This window comes from Xyrauchen texanus, chromosome 17, assembly GCF_025860055.1.
Source record: "Xyrauchen texanus isolate HMW12.3.18 chromosome 17, RBS_HiC_50CHRs, whole genome shotgun sequence".
Taxonomy (NCBI): Eukaryota; Metazoa; Chordata; class Actinopteri; order Cypriniformes; family Catostomidae; genus Xyrauchen; species Xyrauchen texanus.
Genome location: NC_068292.1, coordinates 39,370,373 through 39,398,191, shown reverse-complemented (window position 1 = coordinate 39,398,191; position 27,819 = coordinate 39,370,373). Strand labels below are relative to the sequence as shown.

Below are 27,819 nucleotides of genomic sequence, written 5' to 3'. Positions count from 1 at the left end.
CTGACCATGTCCATCCCTTTATGGCCACCATGTACCCATCCTCTGATGGCTACTTCCAGCAGGATAATGCACCATGTCACAAAGCTCGAATCATTTCAAATTGGTTTCTTGAACATGACAATGAGTACACTGTACTAAAATGGCCCCCACAGTCACCAGATCTCAACCCAATAGAGCATCTTTGGGATGTGGTGGAACGGGAGCTTCGTGCCCTGGATGTGCATCCCACAAATCTCCATCAACTGCAAGATGCTATCCTATCAATATGGGCCAACATTTCTAAAGAATGCTTTCAGCACCTTGTTGAATCAATGCCACGTAGAATTAAGGCAGTTCTGAAGGCAAAAGGGGGTCAAACACAGTATTAGTATGGTGTTCCCAATAATCCTTTAGGTGAGTGTATATACACACACACACATAAATTAATTTACCTTTACTTAATGGAATTATCCATTTGCATTCATTTCTGGAATATGTACATGCCAGCTTGTGAGAATTTAATTATTTCAACAATCCCCTGATCTTTTAAATCATAATTAGAAATAAGTTTATTGACATATGCACACAAGGAAATCATACATATTTATTTGTTCAATAACAAAAGCTTCCAAGTACACACAAAAATTGACTTAAACTGAACAATACAATAAAAATTTGCAGATATATGGGAACAAATCTGCTAATGGATTTAACAACAATCCCACATTATTCAGCTTTCAAAAGAATGGTAGCAAGACATGCCATCAGAGCTAGTGGCAACAGTTCTCCACCGGATAGCACAGTGACACTGGAGGCAACATCTTCTGATATGCATTTCAGGCAGTGACGTTCAGCCTGAAACAGAAGACACAGAGAAAAACATCACTGTATGTCGTCCCAGCTTGTCCATGTTCAAAGAGGCTGTGGTAGGGCACATAGCAGGCTTTGCAGTTAAAACCACTATGAAGATGATTCTGTGCACTACCTGTTTATCAGCACTCAGTGTCGAGAGCTCTTCCCAAGATGAACACACTGATCGACATGAAGTCCTGAGGTGGATTTATAAGACCGTCAGACAGCGTCCTGAAAGTCTGCAAGACAGCTGAGAGATTTCTTCAACAGCACACACTCACAAGGCCCATCTCTGTCCCCACAAAGGTTCTGGATCTCCATGGTGGTTCTGCATTCAAGGAACTTGAGGCAAACATGTTCAACCTAGAACCATACAACAATCACATCTTCATCCTCAGTGCATTGCAGAAAGCTGCACAAACATCAGGCTCTACTTCATTGCCAAGGAAACATCACAGTCCAAACGGCTTAAGAAAACTCTGGGCAAGCTTGTACTGCAAAATAGAAGAAAAAATAAAAGTTTGATATAAAGATCAGGAGCCGGTTGCACCAGCTATACAAAAGTTTAAACTTAGCTTAGTTGTGGCGTAAATGAGCACGAAGTCACAATTTACGCACTACTAAATAACTGAGCATGCACCATTAAACTTCAGTACGACGTAACCCTAAGTATAAACTAAATATTTACGGAGACTCCAAGCAGGAGTAACTGATGGAATAAAAAAGCAGACTGATATTTTATGACATCAATAAGCTCATGTTTTGCATAACAGGCATCAATCAAATAATTGTGATTATGACAATTAATTGCCTGTTTTAGGTGTTTCATATATACGATGATTTATTACCATACAAACTCACTAATTCATTTATACAAATTTTTACAAGCTTGAGTCATATAATAAAATAAGAGTATGATTTCCTTTTCAGGCTTCAAAAACATATGAATGACAGTCAAATATAAAAGTATAAAATGTTAATTAAAATAATATCTTAATTATCAAAATATGTCTCTCAAGAGAGCTGCTCTTGTGATGTCCGCAGTGACGGTTACGTAAGCAAACAAGGCTTGTACATCAACCGTAACAAAATCAACTTAAGACCTTACGCACAGCTATTTACTCAACCTCATGTCCTTCCAAACCTGTATGACTTTTTCTGTGGAACACAAAAGATGACATTTTAAAAAATGTTTTTGTCCATATAATGAAAGCTGTTGGTGACCAAAACAAGCTATTTTGCACACCATTTACTTTCCTTATATGGAATACAAAATACATTTTTGGGGGTTCTGCAAAAGAAAGTCACATGGATTTGGAAGGACATGAGGTTGAGTATATGATGACAGAATTTACATATTTGGGTCAACTTTTCTATTAATATTAAATGTTATAACTATCTGAAACAGTAATTTTATGAGACTTATATTGCATGTTGCAAAAGTATCTTCATTGCAAATAAAAACAGATAGTATAATATTTTTTTACTCTGTCAGCGATGGCTTCACTGAAGAGCTGTTTTAACAATGTCTCCTCATACAGCTTTTCCTCCTGTTGCAAACCAATTCCAGTTTTATCTAACATTCAGTGGGATGTTTATTGAAATCCAAACGGCAAACTCACCTTGTTTAACTTCAACAATATCCATGTGCTACTTGACAGAGCTGGACAAAAAAGAGAAATCGGCCCGGGATTTGACATAACTGGCCCAAAAGTTGTTGGGGGGAGAGTGTTCGGCGGCGGCTCGTTTTAGATTATCGCGGCCGACACAGCGGCCCGCTCGGTTCTCCCGATGGCCAGTCCACCCTGATCGACCCCAAAGTGCGTCGGTCCACCGGAAAAATGTCCGGTAGGCTAGATTACCAGTCCAGCCCTGCTCCTCGTCTATTCCAATTGATCACTTTATAAATGATGCCCGTGAGCTGGTCCGGTTTCAGGCCTGCACTGCAAAAAGTACAAATCACACACAGAGAATTAATGCAAGCCCACATTATATTCATCTATGTAACCGGTGTTGATCTGCAATTAGATATTCAACTTGACCAAAAAAAAAGCTAACTTGGTGAGTTATACTGTTATTCATTGTGGTTATTTTCCTAAGTTAACGTTAGCTGCATAGCTAATATTCATTTATCCTAAGAAAATAACCACAATGCACGTTCAACGTAAACAAAAGTTACAAAACATAATTATAAATTCAGAATAAAAACTTTAAAGCCTGCCAAAAAAAGGCTACTGATATCTTACCTCAGTTTCTTAAACTTGTTTCTATTGAGGTAACACGTGCGCCGCTGAACGTAATGCTGCTGCAATAAAGAGTAACATAACACGCTCACATTTAGAATAAGCAGGGGGAAAAAATGAAAGTCAAAATAAATAATGAATTACATATTTAGGAAGATTGCATTGTGATGCAATGTATGCTGACGTAAAACATTGTTTTTAATGTGACTGGATAGGTAAAAATTACTCACCAAAACAGACGATTTCCCATTGACACCCATAGGAATACAGAACGTTAGGGAATACCAAGATGGCGGCGCAGTAGCTTCACTGTTGTGACGTCATGAGCTATCCAGTTATATATATAGATCAGTGTATAAAACCCACATATGCATTCTAGGGTGCATGCAAATTGTCATGGAAATTCTCTAAAGATTAAAAAATATATTCACCTACAGAAAAGTAAGTTCACATGATAGAACAGACCTTAACTGAGGTCATTTTTTACATGTTGTGGTAAGATAGGTGCAAAGTGCAAAGTTGTCAGGGTATTATTTGATGAAATTTGTTGGCCAAAATAGTGATTTTATATTTTTAAACATTAGCTTTTACATTTTTGCTGTTTCATGAATTGATTTGTCTTTCATAATTGATTTTTTTTTTCTATTTACTGAAGAGATTAGAAGAATACAGAGATACAGAAGAAATAGAAATAAACCTTATGTAAATTGTCAGCTTTATGCTAAGCTAAAATGTTATTTATAGCCATTTTACATGCACATGCTACCAGGCACAATAAAAAAAAATTATCAAGAAAATTCACATTGGATTATAATTTCTTTTTTCTAGTAAGACCTTTGATATTAGGGTAAAATCTTATTCTTGATAATCATTTGTGTATTGTTTTCCTGTAAAAATTTCTAAAAATCCATAAATCAAGATCAGTTTGATTTATCTAGTTTTACAAACAACACTGCATAAGATATTTAGGTTTTTCAGATAATGTATTTTTAAACATTTTGTCTTACTGTACACGGCAGAGTTTTTAATAGTCAAAACAAGTGAAAAAATCTACCAGTGCTGAAGAAGTAATCCAAAGTATTTAGTTAACTTACACATATATACCACACGAGGGCGCGCCTTGTATCAACTATAGACGTTTTACCATTGCTATCATTTAAAAAACATTCAAAGGGTATTTGTCTTTTATTTGCAAACTCTTAAATGCTGTAATGAGTAGACATGAGCCCAGATTTAGGTTTAGTTCACCTTAACTCCATGTTTAATTGTATATATTTGACCCAAAGCTGTATGCGGACACCTATGGCAAGCCGTTTTAGCTTTTATTCATTCACAGGATGTGAACTGTTGATATCAAAAATTACATTTTCACTAGTTAAAATTCTAATTCTTGATATCTGTAAATGTATTTCAACATGTTACAATTGGTATTTCTGATATCTGGAAATGGATTTCAGATATCAATAATTTTGAGTGTAATTAATGTTATCTAAAAATACTTTCTCACAGTAACAATTACATTACAGATATCAGAAATGAAAAGAAATCAGAAATTATCTGATAACAAAAATTTGAATTTTTACTAGTTGGATTACAATTCTTGATATCAAAAATAATATTTTTGCTAGTAATAAAATAATTGTTGATATGTGAAATTGGACTTTCAACTAGTGAGCAACTACTAGTTTTGCCTGCGTTTTGAATAGAAGTGAATGACATATCGGTGTAAGACTTTACCACTGAAAATTAAATTGTAGATATAAAAAAATATGTTTTTTACTAAAATCTTGTTTTTTACTTTACTTGATATATTTTTTTATCAAGAATGTGATTTTTGTGAGTGATGATGAAATTTTTTACATCATCATGGAATTCATGTTTTTACTAGTGGAAATGTAATTATTGATTTCAAGAATTAGAATTGTATCTAGTAAAAATTGAATCGTTGATATCAGGGCTGCACTGGTAATCTGGCATACCGGGCATTTTCCCGGTGGGCCGGTGCACTTTGGGGCCAATCAGGAGTGGACTGGCCATCGGGAGAACTGAGCGGACCAGTGTTTCGGCCGCAAAATGGTCCGAATGGGCTGCGATAAGCTAAGATAAACAGACGCTTTATGCAAAACGGACCACAAAACGGCACTGCGATATGCAGAAAAGGACAGCGCTATTTATATACATTTATGCATTTGGCAGACGCTTTTATCCAAAGCGACTTACAGAGCCCTTATTACAGGGACAATCCCCCCGGAGCAACCTGGAGTTAAGTGCCTTGCTCAAGGACACAATGGTGGTGGCTGTGGGGATCGAACCAGCGACCTTCTGACTACCAGATTACCAGTTATGTGCTTTAGACCACTACACCACCACCACTCCGCAGTTGCTATATAAAATCCTTGGCCTATTTCGCTTCCCAGTCCAGCCCTGGTTGATATCAACAATTCATATCCTGATAATTAAATAAAAGCTAAAACGGCTTGCCATGAACACCCGCCCACTGCTCCTCTGCGCAGTCTCTGCAGTACGCGCCAGCTGTCACGTATCTCAGAGCATCCACTCGGCAGCAATGTGACGTGCAGCAGCGTGCGGAATTCCACACTTTTGACACATCCTTGCTCCTGACATTACATTCATTCACACTTATAAACTTAGGACGTTCACCCTAATGATAGACAGATGGATGGATGGATGGATGGATGGATGGATAAATGGATGGATGGATACCCATTGGCCATGCAGGACCACAATCCATCTTGTGGAATGGTCAATAAGGCAAGACATGTACAGAGAAGACAATTCTGAATGGAGCATATGCGCATCTAGAACTTAATTTTTGTGTTTTGGCACTCTACAGAGAATTCATAATTAAAATGCCCTTTTAGTGATTAAGTAATAAATCTCTCTCTGCCTTTGTATAGTATCTTGTCCCAGTCTCCCAATATCGTTTCTAAGACATACGTGATCGACAGTGCGTGGCCCACACGCTTCCTTTTTTTTTTTTTTATAAATTGTAAATTTATACAAAATATATTTAAAAAAAAAAAAAAACATATACAAAAAGGCAATAACAATAGAATAAAAATAAATAAATAACCCAGAAAAAACATAAAATAAATAAACATTTAAAAAAAAACTTAATATTTGTCCTAGTTCACGACCCATAAACTTCTTTAAAATTATCCCATGAACTACGCGTGACGTCACGTTGCCAGGGCGACCAACTCTGGCACGTGTCTGGTATAAAACGGCGCGGAATTACGCGGAAACTGAGCAGAAGCTGCAGCATCACTAAAGGAGGTGAGTCCATCCTCATGGGTCTCAATAACATTATTTGTCAATTTCATAGACTTTAAAGGTTATAAACAAATGAAACATTTCAAGTTATGTTTTTAGCTCTGTGGGATGTTGTTTTTGCTGCGTTTGGCCTTGTAAGGAAGTGGTTATGTAATCTGAGTCGTATGCACACAACGATCTTTTGGCTAGACAAGCAGATTTATTTCAAGCTTGAAAACGAAATAAGTCGCGTGGTGCATTCAACATCTTTAATAACACAGGGAGGCGTGGTTCATTCATTTCAACAGACATTACGCAACGGTCAAACCGTTTGATTATGATTTACAAAAATGACATTTCAGGCACATGGTATTTAAATATGATATATAGAAATAATGTGGGGGGGAAATGAAGCGAAAAGACGCAACGCGCACTGTTCGATGTGTCTCGCAGGCCGCTCGCGATGAACTCTCATCACGGCGTCACATGTTCCAGAATGTACCAAATGCTGAAGATGTTGCAAAAGGGGGAGATGACGTTTGAAATTCGTTCATATTTTTTATCAACATAACGAAATTCGACTATTTATAGTTTGAGCGCATTTATATTGTACTCTGTCGAGTCGAGAGGCTGTTATTTAACCGACATGCTGGCAAAGACAAGCGAATATGAATGACGGAGGACACGCGATGCCCCTATTTTTGAAAATCCAAAGCACCCTTTTACGCTCCATTGGATGCAAACGCGCATGAACGGCAATAATGTGCGATCCAAAATACATGCCACTCGCAATAGATGCATCGTGAAGGTCTTTTTAGCTGTCAAGGTTAAATTATAATTTCCTGGGATAAATCGACATGTCACCTGGTGAGCATGATGGGAGATGTTCCCCACATGTACGTGACTGGAGACATGTTGAGCATTGATGCTGCAGTGGAGAACATGAGTCAGATGTGAACACTGCATTTTCATACTGAAAAATATGGTTATAATGAACAATACTGAACATTTGATGACACTTCCTGGCATTTCCATCAAATTGGTATAATTAGATATTAACAATATTTGTTAATGATGCAATGTAGACTTTTAATTGTATGCCATTAGGATCTATATGATGTGTTTGGAAAGGAAGTGATGTTGCCTGTTGGGATGTGCTGGCCGCATCTCCATCCCTCCTTCACTGACCTTCTGCAGTCTGAAGCTGCGTTCACATGCCAGCGACACGCAGCGACAAACAGTGGCATCTTGGTGGTGCTGGGGCTTGAACCCTCGACCTTCTAGACCGATTTGTTTCTTGATGACGCTGAGATTCGGCTGTTGCAATGTGAAGCGACTGAGACATGTAAATGACCAGTCACTGTTCGTTTTGTTGTTACGTGCCATTGTGTACAATAATAGACCGGTGTGCAACACAGTCTCATTTAAACTGTCTGGCAGACACGGTTGAACTCATAACGTTAAAGTGCTTGCCTGTTTCACCCCCCACACACACACACACACACATATTTTTCTCTGGGGTGCAACAGGCTGTTATTTGCACCCTTGGAGGACTGAATTTTACAGCAGAGAACCCACTTCCCTTTTCCCACACAAGTGCTGGCAGCATTTCTTTGTGAAAACATGCAGTTTCTACTGCAGCTGTTGTCTGGCTGGAATGACACAGCACTTCCTCAGTACGCGTCATGGCCTCCAGGAATACATGATCCCTCTCCACTCTCTGCCCTTGTTCTGTCACATTGGGGTGTTTTTAGTAATAGGAAATGGCTGCTGACTCGGTCGGGAAGAACTGCAGCTCCTCTCATCTCTGACAGGAAGTGTGGCTGTGTGTTTATTTAGTCAAGGTTAACTTCCTATTGCACCAGGAGATTGAGCAATCCTGCCATCAGAGAGCCAGATGAAAGCAAGAGGTTTACAGGTAAACTGAAATCCAGTGCTGATATTTTGCTGTTGGTTCAATTGTATTTGTTCACAATATGATAAATGACAGCAACATTCAATAAATAATGTAATTATATTTAATAAGTAGGGCTATCAATTGATTAAAATGTATCGAATTAAAGAATTACTTGATGAATCGCAATTTATTGCATATCAATATTTAGAGAAATTAAATGTAATTTTGTATATAATATATATAGTAATTATTAATATATTGTATAATAAATATTATGGTTCAGATAATTCAAATACATACAGTATATTGTGGCAGCAGACAAGTTAAGCATTCCTACAATACAAAAAGTGTATTTAAAATGTAAAATATTGTTTGTTTTATTTCCCTGTCTTTGAACATTACCTTATAATTAGCCTACTTACATTGGAGTTATTTTTAATTGTTGGTCTATGTACTCATGTGTCAGATGGACGCTTTTGGAATGGCTTATTTTGTTTGTGTCACATTTGACTAGTTTTCAGTATCTCAAATCATAAGCCATTTGTTTTTAGAACTCTTGTGTCAAGTTAGATATAGTTTGAAACGTTGAAAACGTGTCTCGTGATCCTTGCATTCTGCATACTGTTCTCGGTCCAGCTGTCTTTGATAAAAGCTTATCTGTCGAAGGCTATGCTGCGTGTTGCTCTTGTTGGTTTGACGAGGAGTGTTGCATTTACCGCTGGAGCGCTGACTGACCCCTACTGCTACATCAAGGTGATACATCAAGCTTGAATTGCTCCTATGGTAGGAACATTCCATAGTATTGATTTTACATACGGATGAGGAGGCATGATTTATTGCATTCATTTTTGAATGCATTATTTTTTATATGATAATCACAGCAAATTAATGTATTAAATATAATTGAAAATAATCACAACTAAACAATTCTTCATCCAAATTATATAATATAACCGTGGGCTGTCTACAGTTGCAAATAAATTAATTACAATTTTATGAATGTGACATTTGGCACATTAATAAAGAAATCAATTGAGGTGTGCATATATAAATTATATGTGTGCATATATATTAAAGCTTTGTGCCTAAGAACACCCCTTAATATGGTAAAATAACTGTAGCACACAGCCTCAACTGGCTTATTGCTTTTATGATACAGGGAAAAAAGACACCCATGTACAACAAATAGTTAAAATAATTTAGTAATATTGTTCTTCTAACTGTAGGCTGTTAGAAACTTAGTAACTTGGCACATTAAGACTAGGGATGTTCCATCCTCAGACAGTATGCCCACGGACCGTCCACAGTCCATGCTCTTAGTACCGTAGGTCTCTTTGCTGTAGTCATAGGTCTGGCTATGCAAGACTAATGCAAGTGTATAATTTGTGTCGTTACGCCTCACACACAGTCGAGCACTCTTAGTCATTCTAAGTATACTTTTTTGAATGCAAGCTTGTATGGACGCATTCAACACATTGCATTGTGTGACTCTTTAGGTACAGTCAACTCCAGGTGGATGTGGAGACAGTGTGCACACATGCAGATAATGATTTCAGTCAGGGCTGAAATGATTAGTCAACTTTATGGCGAACTTCAACAATAAAGAAATGGTAGTTGTCGAATAGTCATATGATGTCATTTAACGTAACGAGATCATACGAAACTCTAATGATGATGCGGGAGAGCAGCACTACAGTTCGCGCCTGACTGAGGAGAAAAAGAATTACACATGTTGTAGATTGAAAGTATGCAGGAATTTTAATACAAAAATAAGTAAATACAGAAGCACTCTCATTGTGGAATAAGTGGAGCCAGAGCTCTTTAAAGGAAACACCCTGGTGTTACATCTTAAATGCAGTTATAATTAAAGCATTATAGCTTTATTAAAGTTAAAATAATAAGGAAGCAGATCATGTAAACTACAAACTCCGAAACTGGCATTTCTCTGTGCGGTCAGCGCCTCTTCTTTGAGTTGTGTGAAATGTCCCGATTTAAGGGGGAGAGATTGTAACAAAACCCGTCTGATGAACACACTGTCACGGGGACGCTCGTCCCCATCAGGTGCGCTTGCTGCAGCTAGATAATAACTTGCTGACTCGCGACTTATTGTATCATAATACAGTAAATGTGTCACTGTGTATTTCTTATCGTGAAGAAAATTGGCAATATGCGGCTTTATAAATAAGAGAGCATTTGTATTTGAGAGTGAAAGATGGATGGAAGTGAACAGAAAGGTGAGAGAGTCTTCAGCCCATAATGCACTGCAACCAGGGCTGGATTGGTAATCTGGCATACTGGGCATTTTCCCGGTGGGCTGTTCAGGGGCGGACTGACCATTGGGAGAACCTGATTTCCCGGTGGGCCGGCCGTGAAATGGGCCGAATGGGCCACGGTAAGATGAAATGAGCAGCCGCGTTATGCAAATCAAACCACAAAACGGCAGCGCGATATGCAGAAAAGGACAGCGACTTTTGGGCCAGTTGATATAATCTTTTCTCTTCCCAGTCCAACCCTGACTGCAACAAAATACGTTTTTGATTTGTTTGTTTTTGGCTTGTTTTCCAATATAAATCTCTAAAACTCGAATGGACCTTGCACATAGAAAGGTGATCGCTGTTAGCACATTAACCCCTTTACAAAAGGTGCCGCTAATCGACAAGCAATTTAAAATTTTAGGTAGGTGGCTCAATGCACCTTTCAGCTGGTCTGCCCTCTGCCTGTGATGGTTCATCTTCAGTCTTACCCATGATTAGATACTCATTTACTCTGATTTAATACTTACCAATGAAAGCACAGCTGATAACGACTATGAACAACTGCACAGAAACAATTATTTAGTTTGGTATGAAAAGGTGTTTTGATACAAAGACAAACATTGTTATTGCTTTGTTATTAATATTTGGTGAAGAAAAACACTTAAGATCTATAAAGTTGTTAATTAATAAAGGTGATACGAAAGAAAATATGCTGCGATATATGTTATAGAGATGTAAGAGGACTCACGTTAGCTTAAATGCAAAGGCAAAATGTGAGGCAATATGGAATACTAAAGTAAATCCATGTAAGATCAGAGTTTCTTTTTAAAAGGCATGTAATGTAGTGATGCAGCAATATCATTTACCGGTACATGTTAAGAAAACCCATATGAGAATTTCTTTTTTTTGTTCTTTTCTTTTTTTTTAAGGCATTTGATGCAAATGAAACATGTTGGTTCAGAACTTCTTCCTAGAGTTCCTTCAGTATTTAATAACGGTGGTCAAAACAGCTTTTTGTGTTTTAGCGCTACCTGTTGCACAGGTTTGGGAACAGCAGCAGCTCCTGACATAATCCTAAACTCATATTTTATTGGTCAGGTCATTTAATCGCTGGTGACGGAATATTTTTTTGACACACTTTGCTTTGTCTCTGTGCTAATGTGCACTCCAGGTGAGAATGGCCCCTTAGGAATCCATTGTTTTGAAATATTATTTAATAATATTAATATTCAAAATATTAATCGTGGCGAGAAATTCACCTTTGGTGTGCAAAGCTCTTACCAAGTAACAAATCATGGTTCATGGCCAAGATGTAGCTAAAGCTTATTGGCTATTTAAAAAAGGAGAGCCCCCTCAATATTTCCCACCTAAACTTTCTTTTTCAATAGGAAATATGTCAACATATGATAAAAATATGCTCATCAATTGAAATTGAACTGGTGTCATTTCATATATGAAATGCATGTGACAGTGATGAGAGAAGCTAAACAGAACAGTGGGGGAATTTAATTTAGTGTCAGCTCAGAGGTGTGCCATTTGATCTGGGTTTAATTGGAGATGGCAGGCTTTTGACAGGAAAGTTCTTTATTGCACTGCTTTGCTGGTTGACCCACATGCCCCTTTATGTTAATGACACAAAGGATTTAAAGAAACGGAGTATACATGCTGTTTGCTGTTAGCTGTTTGGATATTTAAAAAGCCAAAAAAAAGCCTTTCTAAGGAAAGAAGGGCAAATATGCAGATAAGGACTGTACTGTACCTTGTCAGCATCACATAATCAGACACTGCAATTTCATCAGAATGTTTGGCTTTTAAAGCCGTAATTGAAAAGAGATGCAAGATAAATGTAATTTCATACATTTTAGCTGTTGATTAATTGAAAATCCTTTGGTTCACCTCCATGTATGAGTCAGAGTTTAATTTCCAGATTATGTAAAGGCACCATGTCAGATAGTATTTGCAAGAGAGCATTTCAAGTCAGCAGCACTTGCATTCTAAATACAACCATCATAGCTTGAGGCTGTCGTTTTACGTGCAGTGAATTCTGGAACTCTCTACCAAGACTGCATTTGATGGGGAACTTGGATTAGGATTATCCAGGTAAATCAGGTGCTGTGCTTTGTTCCCACACACAAACTTGTGGCCAGATTAGGGGATTAAAAGGATGTCTTCAATTACACGCAGCCAGAAGCAAGGACAGTCTTAACTCAAGCTGCGAAAGACTGAGCTTTCTTCTTTCAGACTTGGAAGCTCTTTGTTGCGAGGACAACATTGCCGCTGGCCCAGTTTGCATTAAGTAAGATTCTTTGCATCATTCCCCAACAGCATTATCCCAAACAGTAGTTTGTGCGATTACGTAACATTGCACTTGAAATACTTTCCCATTTACTTGCTATTGATGGACTGTAGACCTAAACTAGATTTACTCTCAGGCATCTAGTATGACCTAAACTAGCAAATGAAATGGTTATTTTTTATATTAAATTTGTTTTTATGGCTGACATTTAGGATGACATTATCATAAAAAATAAGTCTATTTTCTAGATAGTCAGCAACCCTCAACTAATTTTTAGATTACCTAATTTAGTCTGGCGAAGTGGGGAACAGTTGTGGTGCATTAGCTTACATTTTTTAATGCCACTGCATGTACAGCCACCTTAATGCAAATCAGGAACATCACAAAGCAGTTAATTTGTAATTAAAAGGTGTTTTACTATAACTGAAATGAGTTTGAACCATTTGACAGAGATGGTTTCCAGTTGCTAAAAGCAATCAACCAAAGAAATGACTTGTGTTCATTTTAGGTTGATCAGTTGAGTCACTTTGATTGGTTGGTATGTTCTCAGCCTGAGGATAATTTCCTGTATTCTTTGAAACCATAGAGCCATTTCCATTAGGAATATGGATTTATCAGTGGCTGGAAAATAGACCGCTAGTGCAGAACTCATCCAGCCAGCCCCCCCTCCTCTATTAAAGCTGCTGTTGCAAATGTCAAAATTAATTTTCATTAACTTAATATCAATGTTAACATTTTGTCTCTTTGAATTAACCAACAAAACTTTACATGCTCAGAACAACATTTGTGTTTGTCTGGCGCACATTGCAAGAGTTGCAAGCTGCACTATGAAGGTAATTTATTATGAAACAAGCTGCAAATTATGCAGATTATAACATCAAATTGTATCATTAATAGAGGTTCTCAATATTAGATGAATTGCTTTCATGCCAATTTACAAACCATAACAGAGTTCATATGAACTGTACCCCAGACAGCCTTTTAAAAAAGACTCAGTACGGTTCTTTCAAAGCTTTCAAACCATGCAAATTAACCTAATATCAAATACAGTTTGATATCAAATGGAATGCACTCCAAAATACAGTTCAAAATATAGTTCAAAAGAGGTGATATCAAGTTTTGGCATGTCGATGTCACAGAGAGAAAAATCAGAATAGCAGATGAGATCAAATCAATGGTATCCCAGGAAAACCTGTTCAGTTGCCAAATTAATGGCTTTGTCTTGATGAAAGTGTAAACATGTCAATTCGCTTCAAAACATAGCTCAATAAAAGCTTTTAGAGTGCTATATTTAGTTGTAAGCACATGTGTACACATATTGTAGGTATCTTAGCTAAAATATATATCTTAAGATGTCAAATAAAATATAATACGAGGGCCATACTTATAAGTTATTGTGTACACAGTCCTGCAGTGTTTGAAATGCCATAGTAAAGTAAGTCATTAAGATCCTGATTTACCTAAGATTGAACTTTCCAGCTTTAAAAACAGTGGTGCAAAAATGTATTCTAAATACCAATGATGTTTTCCAAACATTTCTACAATCCAAAAAAACATGTAGCCAATGTTTAAGATTTACAGATTTCATCAAAATGGTTTGTGTAATTTTAACTAAATTAAATTATTAACACATATTTAGGGTATTTGTTTTTGTTAAAGATTACTCAATTCAATTTCATGGAATTCTGTTATAAAATTGAAATCATATTACATAAAACTTTCCATCTTTATGCAACACACTGTGGCATATTTTTCACTCTAGTCAGCTGCGAGCAGTGTCAAGCATGTGACAATTTGCTTAACAATGAAACTGCCCACAGTGAAGTGTTTGGCAATCCATTTGCAGTACATTCCTTCCTTCAACCACAATACCAACATTTCAGCAGATATCTTAGTGTGTGCACAGATTTTGTCAAAATGCATATGAGGAAGTATAATGGCAAAACGCCAACCTTGCACAATGTAAAGACTAATATACTAGAAGTGCATGAGTTGCCGCCCCTATTCTGCATTGAAAGAGAAAATAAAGTCAGTCAATCAATTCTGGTCTGTCAGGCTATTTAAGTATGCAGGTCCAGTGAGCCGAGCTTTGGACACTTCCATGACAGCATGCTAATAGGCCCAAGAACAATAACAACTGGTAACCGTTCAACCTTCCCAGCACCCACCATCCTAAACACCACACTGGCTGAGAGAAAGTTCACAAAGTTGAATCCAGCAACAGGGGTGTTTAGACAGACCTCAGACTGCTACTTTCAACCAGAAAGATTGGTTGCTAAATACAATTTACAATGTGAGTCCACAGTGGCCATTAGATAGTTTACCCATAAAATGAAATTCATAATTTACTCAACCTTCATGTCATTTCAAACCCCCGTGATTGTTTTTCTTCTTTGGAACGCAATAGGAGATGTTTAGCAGAATGTCAATGCAGCTTTTTGTATGCAACAGAAGGTGAACATAGGACTGTTGAGCTTAAAAAAAAAAGAAAAATATTTTGTGTCTGTGATTATTTGTTTCACCAACAACTGTACTGTACTACTGTAACTTCTACGTTGTAAAAGTACAAAAATGTAAAGGACCATTCAGACCAAGCTTGTTTTTCGTTAAAAAAGCTGGACGCAGCAAAACAACTGGATTATGCCGATACCAATAACTAGGGTGTTGGAAAAGACTCATAACTAATTAACTGGCCGATAGTTTTTAAAAGGTGCACACTGTCATTTATTTCAAATCTTTTTTAAAATTAAAGTAATGAATAGTAATTTTGAAACAAAAGTATAAAATCATAACCTCTCGTGTGAGATGAAAAATGCAGTCATATCAGTAACCTTATAAAAGCTTTTTTTTTTCTACATGTATCTAATCATGTGGTAGCATTATAATTTATAAACTCATGCAGATATGGGTCAGGAGCTTCAGTTAATATTCACATCAACCATCAGAATGGGGAAAAAATTATTTAGACCATGGCATGATTATTGGTGCCAGACGGGCTGGTTTCAGTATTTCTGTAACTGCTGATCTTCTGGGATTTTCACGTGCAACAGCTCTAAAGAGAGTGTAAAGAGAATGGTGCAAAAAAAAAAAAATGGCTAGACTGGTCCAAGCCCAAATTACCACACGTTACAACAGTTCTATGCAGAAAAGCATTTATGAACATACAACATGTCAGATATTGAGGAGGATGGGATACAGCAGCAGAAGACCTTTCAGGGTATCACTACTGTCAGCTAAGAACAGGAAACTGAGGCTGCAGTGGGAAACAAGATAACCAAAACTGGACAGTAGACAATTGAAAAAACATCGCCTGGTCTGACAAATCTGGATTTCTGCTGAGGTACACAAATGGTAGAACTGCTGCAGCCTCATTTTTCTGTTCTTGGCTGACAGAAGTGGAACCCAACATGGTCTTCTGCTGTTGTACCCCATCCGCCTCAAGGTTTGACATGTTGTGCATTCTGTGATCCTATTCTGCTCACTACAATTGTACGGAGGGATTATCTGAGTTACCGCAGCCTTTCTGTCAGCTCGAACCAGTCTGGCCATTCTTCATTGACCTCTCTCATCATCAAGACCATCTGCAGAAATGCCACTCACTGGATTTTATGTCTTGTTTTTCGCTCCATTCTCATTACACTCTAGAGACTGTTGCATGTGAAAATCACCGGAGATCAGCATTTAAAGAAATACTCAAACCAGTCTGGCTCCAACAATCATGTCATGGTCTAAATCACTGAGATCAAATTTTTCCCCTTTCTGATGGTTGATGTAAAACTTAACTGGAGCTCCTGACCCATATCTGTATGATTTTATACATTACACTGTTGCCACATGATTGGCTGATTAGATAATCACATGAATAAGTAGTTCTATAGGTGTACCTAATAAAGTGGCCGGTGAGTGTACGATGTATGTGCTGATGGAGCACATTTCCATATAGATTTGCTGCTTAATCGTGATCTTCATTTGATGTGGTTATAAATGCCAGTGATGATTAGCCACTGTGTGGCTTACCACTGTGAACTCCCCTTAACAGCCACTGATAGCCTCTGATATTTTTGTCTTCTCTCATTTCAGGTTAAGAACCATAATCCACAATCCACACTCTTGCAATAATGTCTGATCTTTGCGTTGGAATCAACGGGTAAGTTCATCTCATCTGATCTTTGAAGGCGTTTTACTAAACAATAAAATTATTCAACAGGACAAACTATGCTCCCAAATACAATTTGATTTTGTGGTTCGATTAACTCCATAAATAGAGATTGTTATATTTAGAAGAGTGTATGAGATATGAGAGATTAAGAGCGAGAGCAAATGGCCTGATTCAGAATGATTGCAACAACAGGATTACTCAGGATGAACTATAAGCTTCCCTTCACAGCACACAATCACGTACACACACACACACACACACACACACTGCTGTTGTATGCTCAAGTGATTTCCTCTCTGAGATGTTGGTATATTTAAGTAAAAACACGTAGACTGTATATGTCCTTGTTTTAAAATTCTGCATCAAGTATCTGGAATATTTATCATTATATTTTTTTGCAATGGATAGCTATATAGCTCTCTCAAAATACAGTATTTTTGAGTGAAAAAAGGGATTTGGGGGGATTATTTTTTTTATCTTTTGGGATTTAATAAATTATGCATCAGAGAGTTAAATATCTCTGCTTACTGTTTGTGTAGATTTGGCCGTATTGGCCGTCTGGTCCTCAGGGCCTGTCTGCAGAAGGGAATCAAAGTCACCGCCATCAATGACCCCTTCATTGACCTGCAGTACATGGTAAGATTCTCTGAAGCAGAAGTAATTGTTATCAAAGCATTAGCCTTGTTAAAAAAGACAAGCAGAACCTCATCGAAAATATCGACATGTTGGCCAGACCTGCACTGCATGGAGTGTTTATTTAACATTTTAGGATTTTAGGCACGTTCACAGATGCAGCTTTTGCTGGATATTTAACAGCATTTTTTTTGCAATGAGGTTATGGACAGGACAAGCCGTCAAAATAAATTCAAAATTGACCCAATTTATTTTCTTAATGCACATTTCTGAAATAATTGCATTATTCATCAGTACATGTTATTCTGAATTAAAACTGGTTGGCTTTGTAATCTATAATCAAAATGTAATAATTTGCTACGACTCTGAAATGTCATCCAATATTTTATCCACTAGAAATGTCTCTTTGTAATTGCAAAAACAAACTGATCCTTATGCGGTAATCATGGACGACTTAAAGTCATGGAAATTCATTGGTCAAAAAATGTGGGAACCCTGAGCCAGCAATTTTAACTGGTTTAAAGAAAAATGTATGTGATTTATCATATATTCTTTTTCAACAGGTCTACATGTTCCAGTATGACTCCACTCATGGCCGTTACAAGGGAGATGTTCATCAAGAGGATGGCAAGCTGATTGTTGACGGACAGGCCATCTCTGTGTTCCAGTGGTCAGTTTTATTGGTCATATATTTCACAGTGTTATTTGTACCCCTTTAGGAATGTCAAGCTGCAAGGATAAAAATTAAGTCTTGGCACTTAGACCACAAACATTTCTGAATTTATAGTACACACAGTTATAAAAGCAAGATGTTTTGGAATGTAATACTAGTGTACTGTATACTAATCAGTATAAAGAATATACTGCCTGCTTAAATTATTGTCACATGAACTCTACATTCCAGTACAAGTAGCATAGTAGCTCTAGTCTTGATCTTTTGTGCTAATTTTCTCTCTTTCTTGTACCAAGTATGAAGCCTGCTGAGATCCCATGGGGTGATGCTGGTGCCCTATATGTAGTCGAGTCTACTGGAGTCTTCCTCAGCATTGAGAAGGCTTCAGTAAGTCTGCACCTCTATTTTTTTATCTGAAACACTCACATAGAAGCATCAAATGCTCTTATAATACTGAGATTTTCCCATGTACTTCATAGGCTCATATCCAGGGTGGTGCTAAGCGTGTGGTTGTTTCCGCCCCATCACCTGATGCTCCCATGTTTGTGATGGGAGTCAACCAGGACAAGTACGACCCCTCTAGTATGACCATTGTCAGGTGAGTAAAACAGTCTACAAGTTAAAAGCATGTTAGCATGCAAATTAAATGTTTAGTCATGCATTTTTTAGAAATACAGACTAGGGATTTGCATGGATAGTTGACATACGGGTAACCATTCGACACGCCACTATTCTAATACCAAAATCACTATTCAGTTATTCTACACGTGCAACAGAGATCTTCAAACCGGGTTTGAGTCAGTTTTTCGAGTATAGGGTGAGTTAGGGGCTGATCAAACATGCTTTTGTGTGTGTCTGCACTGTTTGTCTATGTACTGTTAACACGCGCTGGATGAGCGTCTTTGACTGTTGCGCTGAATCTCACAGTTTTTTCTTTCATGAACGGGTAAAAATCTGTTTATTCCAAAATATGTATAAGACAATCAATGTCTGATTAAGTATTACTGTTCTTTTGAAACCTGAAATTATTATTTAATTACAAGCTTCTGATTGTAGGGAATACAGTAAGAATTATTATCCAAAGATGAATTCTTTATCCCTGAAAGTGACTATATGATTAATTCTGTTTAGATTATGACTTAAAAAATTACATTATGAAATTAAAATTGTATTAACAGCTTCTTATTATTATAAATAGCCATAAATAAAGCATCAAAAATGTTATAAGAATTGGTACTTAAAAGGGTTTAAAACAAGTTAAGCTCAATCAAAAGCAATTTTTGCATGATGTTGATTAGCACAAAAAATTATTTCAACTCATCTATTTAAAAAAGCGGTTACAATAAGGGACGTATGAATGGTGCCAGTCAATAAAGATTAAAATGCACACTGTTTAAAATTAGACCCACAAAATGTAAACATTGCACATGTAAAACATTATTTTTATTTAACTTCCCACGTGGTTTTGTTGTCAAGGAAGCAAAGTAATATTTGTTAGAACTGTATCAAAACAAAATCATGTTATCATGTATAATGTTTATGTCTTGTGCCTATGAAACAGTGTGTATTCCTTTTTAAGATTAAATAAATAATACAAGTAATAAAAGTTAAGCTCACCTGACCGCATTTTTGGCATAAGATTGATTAACAGGTTAGGGGTTAAGGTTAGGGTTAACCCTCTGGGGTCTGAGGGTGTTTTGGGCCCTGGAGAAGTTTTGACATTTCTTGACATTTGTGCTTTTTTCAGTTGCTTAAAAACATATTAATGGCTAATGTCTGATAACACTGTATTCAGCACAAACTGGGCTACAATAATATGTGAGCAAAATGTGTGTACATGTTTGAATTTTTGAGAAAATAACATTTATGCATGTTTTTCTTTTATTATTATTATTTAAATAAGGCCATATAACACATACTAAACATTTGTACACAAGAATTTTGAGAACTGGATCTTATAGCCTAGAGTTTCTGCTACAAAATGGTGTGAAAACCATCCTGATCACTCATTCATACAAAACAATTTAGTCATTTAACTTTTGTAAGACACTTTTAGTGTTAGTAAGGTCATATGCGAGGAGGCGTGAATGATCATGAATATTGATGTGATTCACACCTGAGGAGACAAAAGACCCCTCCCTGGGCTTATCACTGAGGAATGTGGCAGAAAGAGAATGAATGTAAGGAGACTTAATGATCAAAATCAAGTTTTAAGTTAAAATAAATAATCTGACTATACATTTTCTTTACATAAAGACTTTACTTAATTTTATACCTACACTACCGTTTAAAAGTTTTAGAAGAAGTCTCTTCTGCTCACCAAGACTGCATTTATTTGATCCAAAATACAGTAAAAACATTGTGTTTTTAAAAACTCATTTTACAATTTAAAATAACAGTTTTCTATTTAAATATATTGTAAAATTCAATTTGTGATCAAAGCTGAATTTTCAGCATCATTACTGCAGTCTTCAGTGTCACATGATCCTTCAGAAAAGATGGTGATTTTCTAATAGGGGCATATTTAAAATGTATTTTACTCCTTTAACCTGAACAGATATTTGCAAGCACAATCTTCATTGATGATGATGAGGCAGCATAAACACTAGTTAAAATATAATCTAAACATTCATATTATTTTTCTATCATACAGCATACAATTTAAATACCTGCTTTAGCCGAAACAACAATTAAATGTAACTAAAACTTGCCTATTAGGACATATTTCAAATATCAATACTCTGAATCCTGGCTGGCAAGTCTGGAAACAGTCCCACTAGTAAAATATGTACATGTTTATATAAAATAGCATGTCAACTAATATGTAAGTAAAACTAAATGACTTACTCGTCCAAAATTGTATCCTCGGCTGGATTAAGTCTCTCTTCAAAATGCAAATGCTCATCGGCGTCCCGCTCTTCTTCTGAGGAAAATGTGGACTCTTCCTCACCTGTGTATCGTGCCATCTTCCAAACGCACAGAAAAGTGAATGAACTTGATGCTTTTTAAGGCACAGTCGGGGGCATTTACCATTTGCATTGATCGCCTCAGCACATTACCGTATGAATAGCGCCCGTGGGTGTGATTACATTAGAGATAATTTGCTGAGCCAGGAGAAATTGCACATCACTTTAATGTTTCATACAGATTACATTGCAGGAGAATATTTGTTTTAAATAGGAATTGTTTTATTTAAAAGTAAACATTTTAAGCTTTCTTGAGACATATGTTTCATGTTTGTGTGATAAGTATTCGCAGAGTTTCAGTTAATTTTTGTGACGTGTTTCAGAAATATGCTCGTGGAGACAAAGACGTCTGAAAGCGCACCCTTTTTATTTTCTTTATTTTACAAAAGCACAAGGTTTTGTTGTTATTGTGAGTGTACACAAATAAATCTAGACCCTTTATAGTCTCTAATGATGTCTTACACTTATCTGTATGCCTCAAAATGAGTATTTTATGTTGTTTCCGCTGTAATGACGAATCCAGCAGGACACGCCATCACGTCCGCTGACCCCAGAGGGTTAACCCTAACCATAACTTACAATGGAAGTGAATGGAGCCAATTTTTGAATGTTAAAATACAAGACATAAACAATATGAGTGTAAACATGATTTTACAACATTGTTGCCATGACCATATAATGTCAACAAGCCTTAAATTGACTGTAAAAATGACAAATTAAAAAAAACTTTACAGCTCAAATAATTCACAAGTTTTAAAAGAAGAATTAATGTAAGTTCTTTTGTAAAATTATAAGCTTCACATTTCTGCCTTTAAACTAGGGCTGCCACAAACGATTATTTTGATAATCCACTAATCTAGCGAATATTAGAACGATTATTTGTTGATTATTGCAACGATTAATCATTAGTGCTTAACTGATTATTCAGCTTGTGCCTCGACTTAAAAGGTTGCATTAAACGTGCTTGCTAACAATAAAGAGGACAAAATCATCCATTTAAATGATCCTTAAAAATCCTTAAACAATATACATTTACTTGAAGCAACATATTAGATATTTAGACTAGATATTCAGAGAATGTATAGTAAATATAATTGTATTTTGCATATAAGTGTATTTTTTTTCACTTGTTCATACTTCTGCCAGTGCAGTAAAGGCGAAATATACTCCTATACAAGATATATTCTCTTAAAGCAAGTCTAGCTATCTTATATGTTGCTTCTCATGTAAATGTGTCTTGTTTTAAGTAGGCTATTTTTAGCTATTTTATAATACTTAAATATTAAATATTGTATTCAACATTCTCCATTAAAAAATTTTTTCCTGCAGTATAGGTCCTAAAGTAAATGTATGTTTAAGTTTTAGGTATTATTTTTGGAAACAAGCCAAATAAGACTGATCAAAAACTTATTTTGTTGCAGTGTATAATGGGGCTAACAATACACTCTCTCACCTTTATGTTCACTTCGATCCATCTTTAACTCACAAAAACAAACTCTCTTCTTAAAAGAGCTTTGTATCGCCAATTTTCTTCACAATAAGATACACACTGTGACACATACATTATATTATGATTCAATTCGTCTCTAGCCATCGTGATATATTCTAGCTGCAGCAAATGCACACGAGGGACGAGCATTCCCACGCCAGAGTGTGTAGTTTCAACCTCTCCCCCTTTACACGACTCATAGAAGCTGCCCTGACTGCACAGAGAAATAAAATTGTCGGAGTTTGTTTATGACCCACTTCCTTATTATTTATTAACTTTAATAAAGGATGCATTAAAGATATAACGCCAGGTTGTTTGCTCTGACATGCAAGTTTTGCTTAAGCGGATTGCTAGATCTGGCTCTGCTTTAGATGACAGTGCTTCTGAATTTACTTTTGTATTTTTGCATTATAATTCCCTCATAATTTCCGATTTATATCACCTGAAGCTGTTTGGAAATTTTGAGTACGTCTGGACTGTGAGCTGCGTAATTCTTCCTCTTCATTCAGGCGCGAACTGTAGTGCTCCTCTCGTGCGACACTATTAGTTTCATATGATCTCGTGTTATGTTAAATGACATAAAACGACTATTCGACAACGAAAATCTTTATTGACAATTTTTTATAGTTGACATTGTTGAAAATGTTGACTAATCGTTGCAGCCCTACTTTAAACCCTAAAAAAATTACCTTATTCTCTTCCATTGTAAGTGCCTCACTGTAACCTCAAATTTTTCCTTTTATAAAGAAAAGGAGGGGCAAGTCAAACTTTATTTTAGTGGTCATCAACATTATGCCACAAATGCTGTCCATTGAGCTCAACTTGTATTGAACCTAGAATATTCAGACTTGTTATCATTAGATTAGCCATACAAATTGTTATTGGAATCTATAAGGAACTGTAATCGTTGAGTGGAATATGAACCAGAATCATTCCTTACAATTCTCATCCCTACTGACCTCATTTTTGTTTTGGAGTGACATTAGCAAATAACTAAACATGTATATTTTGTTTAAACATCACAGCAATGCATCCTGCACCACTAACTGCTTGGCTCCCCTGGCTAAAGTTATTCATGACAACTTTGGTATTGAGGAGGCCCTCATGGTAAGTCAACGCCTGGCATGACAGAGTGAATCCCACTTAAAAAAAATATGTCTAAGTATTTACAAGTCACTGTATTTGTCTTTCTTATTTTTTCTTATCTTTTCACAGACCACAGTCCATGCTTACACTGCCACACAGAAGACAGTGGATGGTCCCTCTGCTAAGGCCTGGCGCGATGGACGTGGTGCCCACCAAAACATCATCCCTGCCTCCACTGGTGCTGCCAAGGCTGTAGGCAAAGTCATTCCTGAGCTGAACGGGTCAGTGAAAGAGACTCAGATAAAGATCAATGCTATATTGATGGTTTTGATGTTGATTGTGTCTATTGATGATTCTTGGTCTATTTTGTAGCAAGCTGACCGGAATGGCCTTCCGTGTGCCGGTAGCCGATGTGTCCGTTGTTGACCTCACCTGCCGTCTCTCAAGGCCTGCCAGCTACGCTAACATCAAGGAAGCTGTCAAGAAGGCCGCTCATGGACCAATGAAAGGAATTCTGGGATACACAGAGGATTCAGTAAGTGTTAAGTGTAAAAATCTTTTGCACCTCCACATTTTAATAGACAATAGGCAGAATTGGGTTATATATTTGCGGTTTTCTTTTAGGTTGTTTCTGCTGACTTTGTTGGTGACACCCACTCTTCTATCTTTGATGCTGGTGCAGGCATCTCCCTCAATGACAACTTTGTCAAACTCATCTCCTGGTAAGTTTTATGCATACGTAACTAGGGCTGGGCGATAAACCAAGTATTCACAATTAGAAATGTCCCGATCGATCAGCTGCTGATCAAAATTGAGTCTTAAATCCGCGACAGGACGATTGTGCCTAGATTTAGGGCCGATCTTTTTTGCATCATGCAGGTAATCACACATACACTGCTCCTCTAATGAATGAGCACTTTCTCAGCTGACACTGCGTCTTCATGCATTTGCTTAATAATTAGCGATTTGTGTTACGGCAAAACTCAAAGACAGTAAACAGACAATAGATATTAATGATTTCTCACTGGAGCAGTTTTACAGCTTGTTATGAATATATTTTTCTTATTTTTGAATGTTTCTCTGCGGTGTGTGATGCTTTCATGGTTTTTACTGCTTGTCAGTATGTCACAATGGCATTTTGATATTGCCAACAGAACTATTAATAACGGTTTAATTATTGTTGAACTTGGGCCTGTTCAAGTGTAACTGTTTACACTTGAACAAGTGGAATTGCGAAATTTATAATTACATTTTATAGAATAATTTTTTTGTTGTGACTATTCAAGTCAAGCTGTTTACACCATTTGTAAGTGGATGTAATATTTCTATTTGTCCATACAGAACTCAGTGGATTTGTAATTTATTTTTGTACCTGAATATTAAAGTTAAAATCAGCTATTACACCATTCTAAGTAGAAGTTGATTTTATATGTGAGTTTTATAAAAATGCTAGCTGCAAGTTAAATGCATTATGCATTAAGCTGAAGACATATTTTAGTTACTTTGTTTACTTTTGTAAACAAACAAAAAAACAGTCTGCAGCTATATTATCTAGGCAAATAAATGTATCGGATTGGGACTCGGTATCGGCAGATATTTAACGGGGGCCAAAAAAACTGATCGGGACATCCCTATACACAATTTATTGATCTTGGTGCTGATAGAAAATTAAGCAACAATGCTAAAATCGCAATTATTTTAATGCACGTTTTATTGGACCATCAATTTTCCTAAAGAGCGTGTTATGAGTCTGTCTAGCAACTTATGAGCATGTTGAGAGTTTTGAGACGGAAACATTTTAATATTGTCTGATTTAATCTCAGTTAGCAAAAATGGTGTTAAAAGTTTAGTACAAAGTGAATTGCTTTGAATCAATACATATTGTTTTGTTTCAAATAATTTTCCATGTATTAACATTTTTTGTTAAAATATGCATATGTTAATGATTAAAAATCATTCATCTGTTCTTTTTGTGAAAAAGAGTGAGGAAAACTTGCCTTGATTATTTTGAACTGGATTATATATGCATTGGCTTTTTGCATTAAATACAGTATTTTGAATCTATTTCGTAACAACTGCTGTTTGGTTGAAAAGTTTCATTGGATTAAAATAATTCCACTTTTTATGTTGTTTGGGAGCAATATAAAAATATTGAGACCTATATTAAATATTGTGAAAAAGCTACAAACATTTTAGGTATATTTTCACTATTTATAAGCTGTTTTAACTTTATCGCCATTGCTAGATGTTGCTATGCTGTATTTCAGTTACAGTAAAATGGCATATCTGTAGAAAAAGCAGTACTCTTTCTACATAAAGATCTGTTTTTCTTTCTCACAGGTATGACAATGAATTTGGCTACAGCCATCGTGTTGCTGACTTGTTAGTGTACATGTACTCCAAGGAGTAACTCAACAAGCTTTGCGACAGCAGAAAGTCCTAACTTTCCTCCTTTTCAACGCACTCAATTTAGAGCTGAAGCCATGGTGACATGCCTTAGTATTCCTGTTCCCACCTACTAGATGCGTTCGTCTCTGTAGCTGTGTGTGCGTGTGTGTTAGTGTTTTTCACAGTATTCAGTAATGAGTGTCACACTGAGGTATTGCAATAGTTGTTTTCATTCTGGGTGTAACCACGTTGTGTTAGTATAAAGAGAATAACTGATTAAAATGTTACATGAGGCAAAAGGCTACTGTAATGCAGTTTAAAGGAAACTAATAAACTGTTTGGAAAAGTTGATGTGTTCCAGTCATTTTGTCTCATATAAGGGGTTCTTATTTTTGTCATGGTAATAGTGTAAGTTTTTTTTTTTTTTTTTTGCAAATCAATCAAATTACTGTTGGAAGTTTTGGTGTTTATGGCCTTTTTTGTTTCTTTCATGGTACAAAAAGAAACTGTGCTAACAATAGCCTTACCAATAAGTGTTTTTAAGAGATGGTTCACCCAAAATAAAAATTTCTCTCATCATGTACTCACCCTTATGCCATACCAGATGTGTATGACTTTCTTTTGCAAAACACAAATTATCATTTTTTTGAAGAGTACAAGTGAATGGGTGCCAAAAAGCACATAAAGGCATCATAAAAGTAATCCATAAAACCCCAGTGTTTTAATTCAGATTTTTAGAAGTGATATGATTGGTGTGGGTGAGAAACAGATAAATATTTGTATTATTTTAATTTTTTTGCTTGAAATTCTTCTCCCTGCCCAGTAGGGGGTGGTATGCAGAATGTTAATCACCAAAAACAAGAAGAAGGTTAAGTGATCTTTATCTCACCCACACCTATCATATTGCTTCAGAAGATATTCATTTAATCACTGGAGTCGTATGATTTACTTTTATGCTGACTTATGTGATTTTTGAAGCTTCATAATTTTGGTACCCATTCAATTGCATTGAGAAATTTTTCTAAAATTCTTTGTCTATCTTAATTTGTGTTCAGCAGATGAAAGAAAGTCATACACATCTGGGACGGCATAGGGGTAAGTAAATGAGAGAATTGTAGGTGAATTTTTTATTTTTGTGTGAACTATTCATTTAACATGGTCTTATGTGTTACAAGAGGTTGAGAGTACTACACTCTTATTGGCTGAGAGCATAATCAAATTGGCAAAAATATATAAGAAATGAAGACGGAGGGCTGAAAATTACATTTTTGAATTTAAGGTGCAATCAGTGATTTTTTTTTTTAGTACATCATCTTGAACTTACTCTGACACCTAGGGGTTTGGATGCAGCATCATTTAAACACAATACATTTTAGAAACAGATGCCATTGTAGATATTAACTATTCACAGTCAGCCATGATTAATATATAATCCATTAGTGAAAGTGCCCAATAGCAGGGTGGTTACTAAGATTAAGCCAGTTGCATGCGGCTGGTCATGTGATCCTAATATGGCAGCCTCCATGTGGCGACCCTTTCCATGTAGAATAATACAAAATTAAATAATTGCTAATTTAAAGAGGAAAAAAACCTTTGCACCTTTAAGTGTCTAACTGATAGGATATCTAAT

General features: G+C 36.3%; 1 protein-coding gene and 1 long non-coding RNA gene across 3 annotated transcripts; one reads left to right on the top strand and one right to left on the bottom strand.

Moving 5' to 3' along the window:
* Positions 1 to 719: 719 nt before the first annotated feature.
* On the bottom strand, positions 720 to 2,735 carry LOC127657501 (uncharacterized). Its single transcript, XR_007972293.1, has 3 exons — positions 2,454 to 2,735; positions 965 to 1,194; positions 720 to 834 (listed from the first exon to the last, which is right to left on the bottom strand). It is a non-coding gene; the product is annotated as an uncharacterized LOC127657501 (long non-coding RNA).
* A 3,545-nt stretch (positions 2,736 to 6,280) lies between these two features.
* LOC127657491 (glyceraldehyde-3-phosphate dehydrogenase 2-like) lies at positions 6,281 to 26,538 on the top strand. Of its 2 annotated transcripts, none has more exons than XM_052146302.1 (11): positions 6,281 to 6,371; positions 16,876 to 16,942; positions 17,494 to 17,590; positions 18,151 to 18,257; positions 18,557 to 18,647; positions 18,740 to 18,858; positions 23,741 to 23,822; positions 23,931 to 24,082; positions 24,174 to 24,336; positions 24,426 to 24,523; positions 26,142 to 26,538. In XM_052146302.1, exons 2-11 carry the CDS (start codon positions 16,914 to 16,916, stop codon positions 26,209 to 26,211), a joined length of 1,008 nt encoding a protein of 335 aa, XP_052002262.1. In that variant the 5' UTR covers positions 6,281 to 6,371; positions 16,876 to 16,913; the 3' UTR covers positions 26,212 to 26,538. The 2 variants fall into 2 exon arrangements, with proteins under 2 accessions (XP_052002262.1, XP_052002263.1); XM_052146303.1 differs by lacking the exon at positions 6,281 to 6,371 and adding an exon at positions 8,179 to 8,265.
* The last annotated feature ends 1,281 nt before the right edge of the window (positions 26,539 to 27,819 follow it).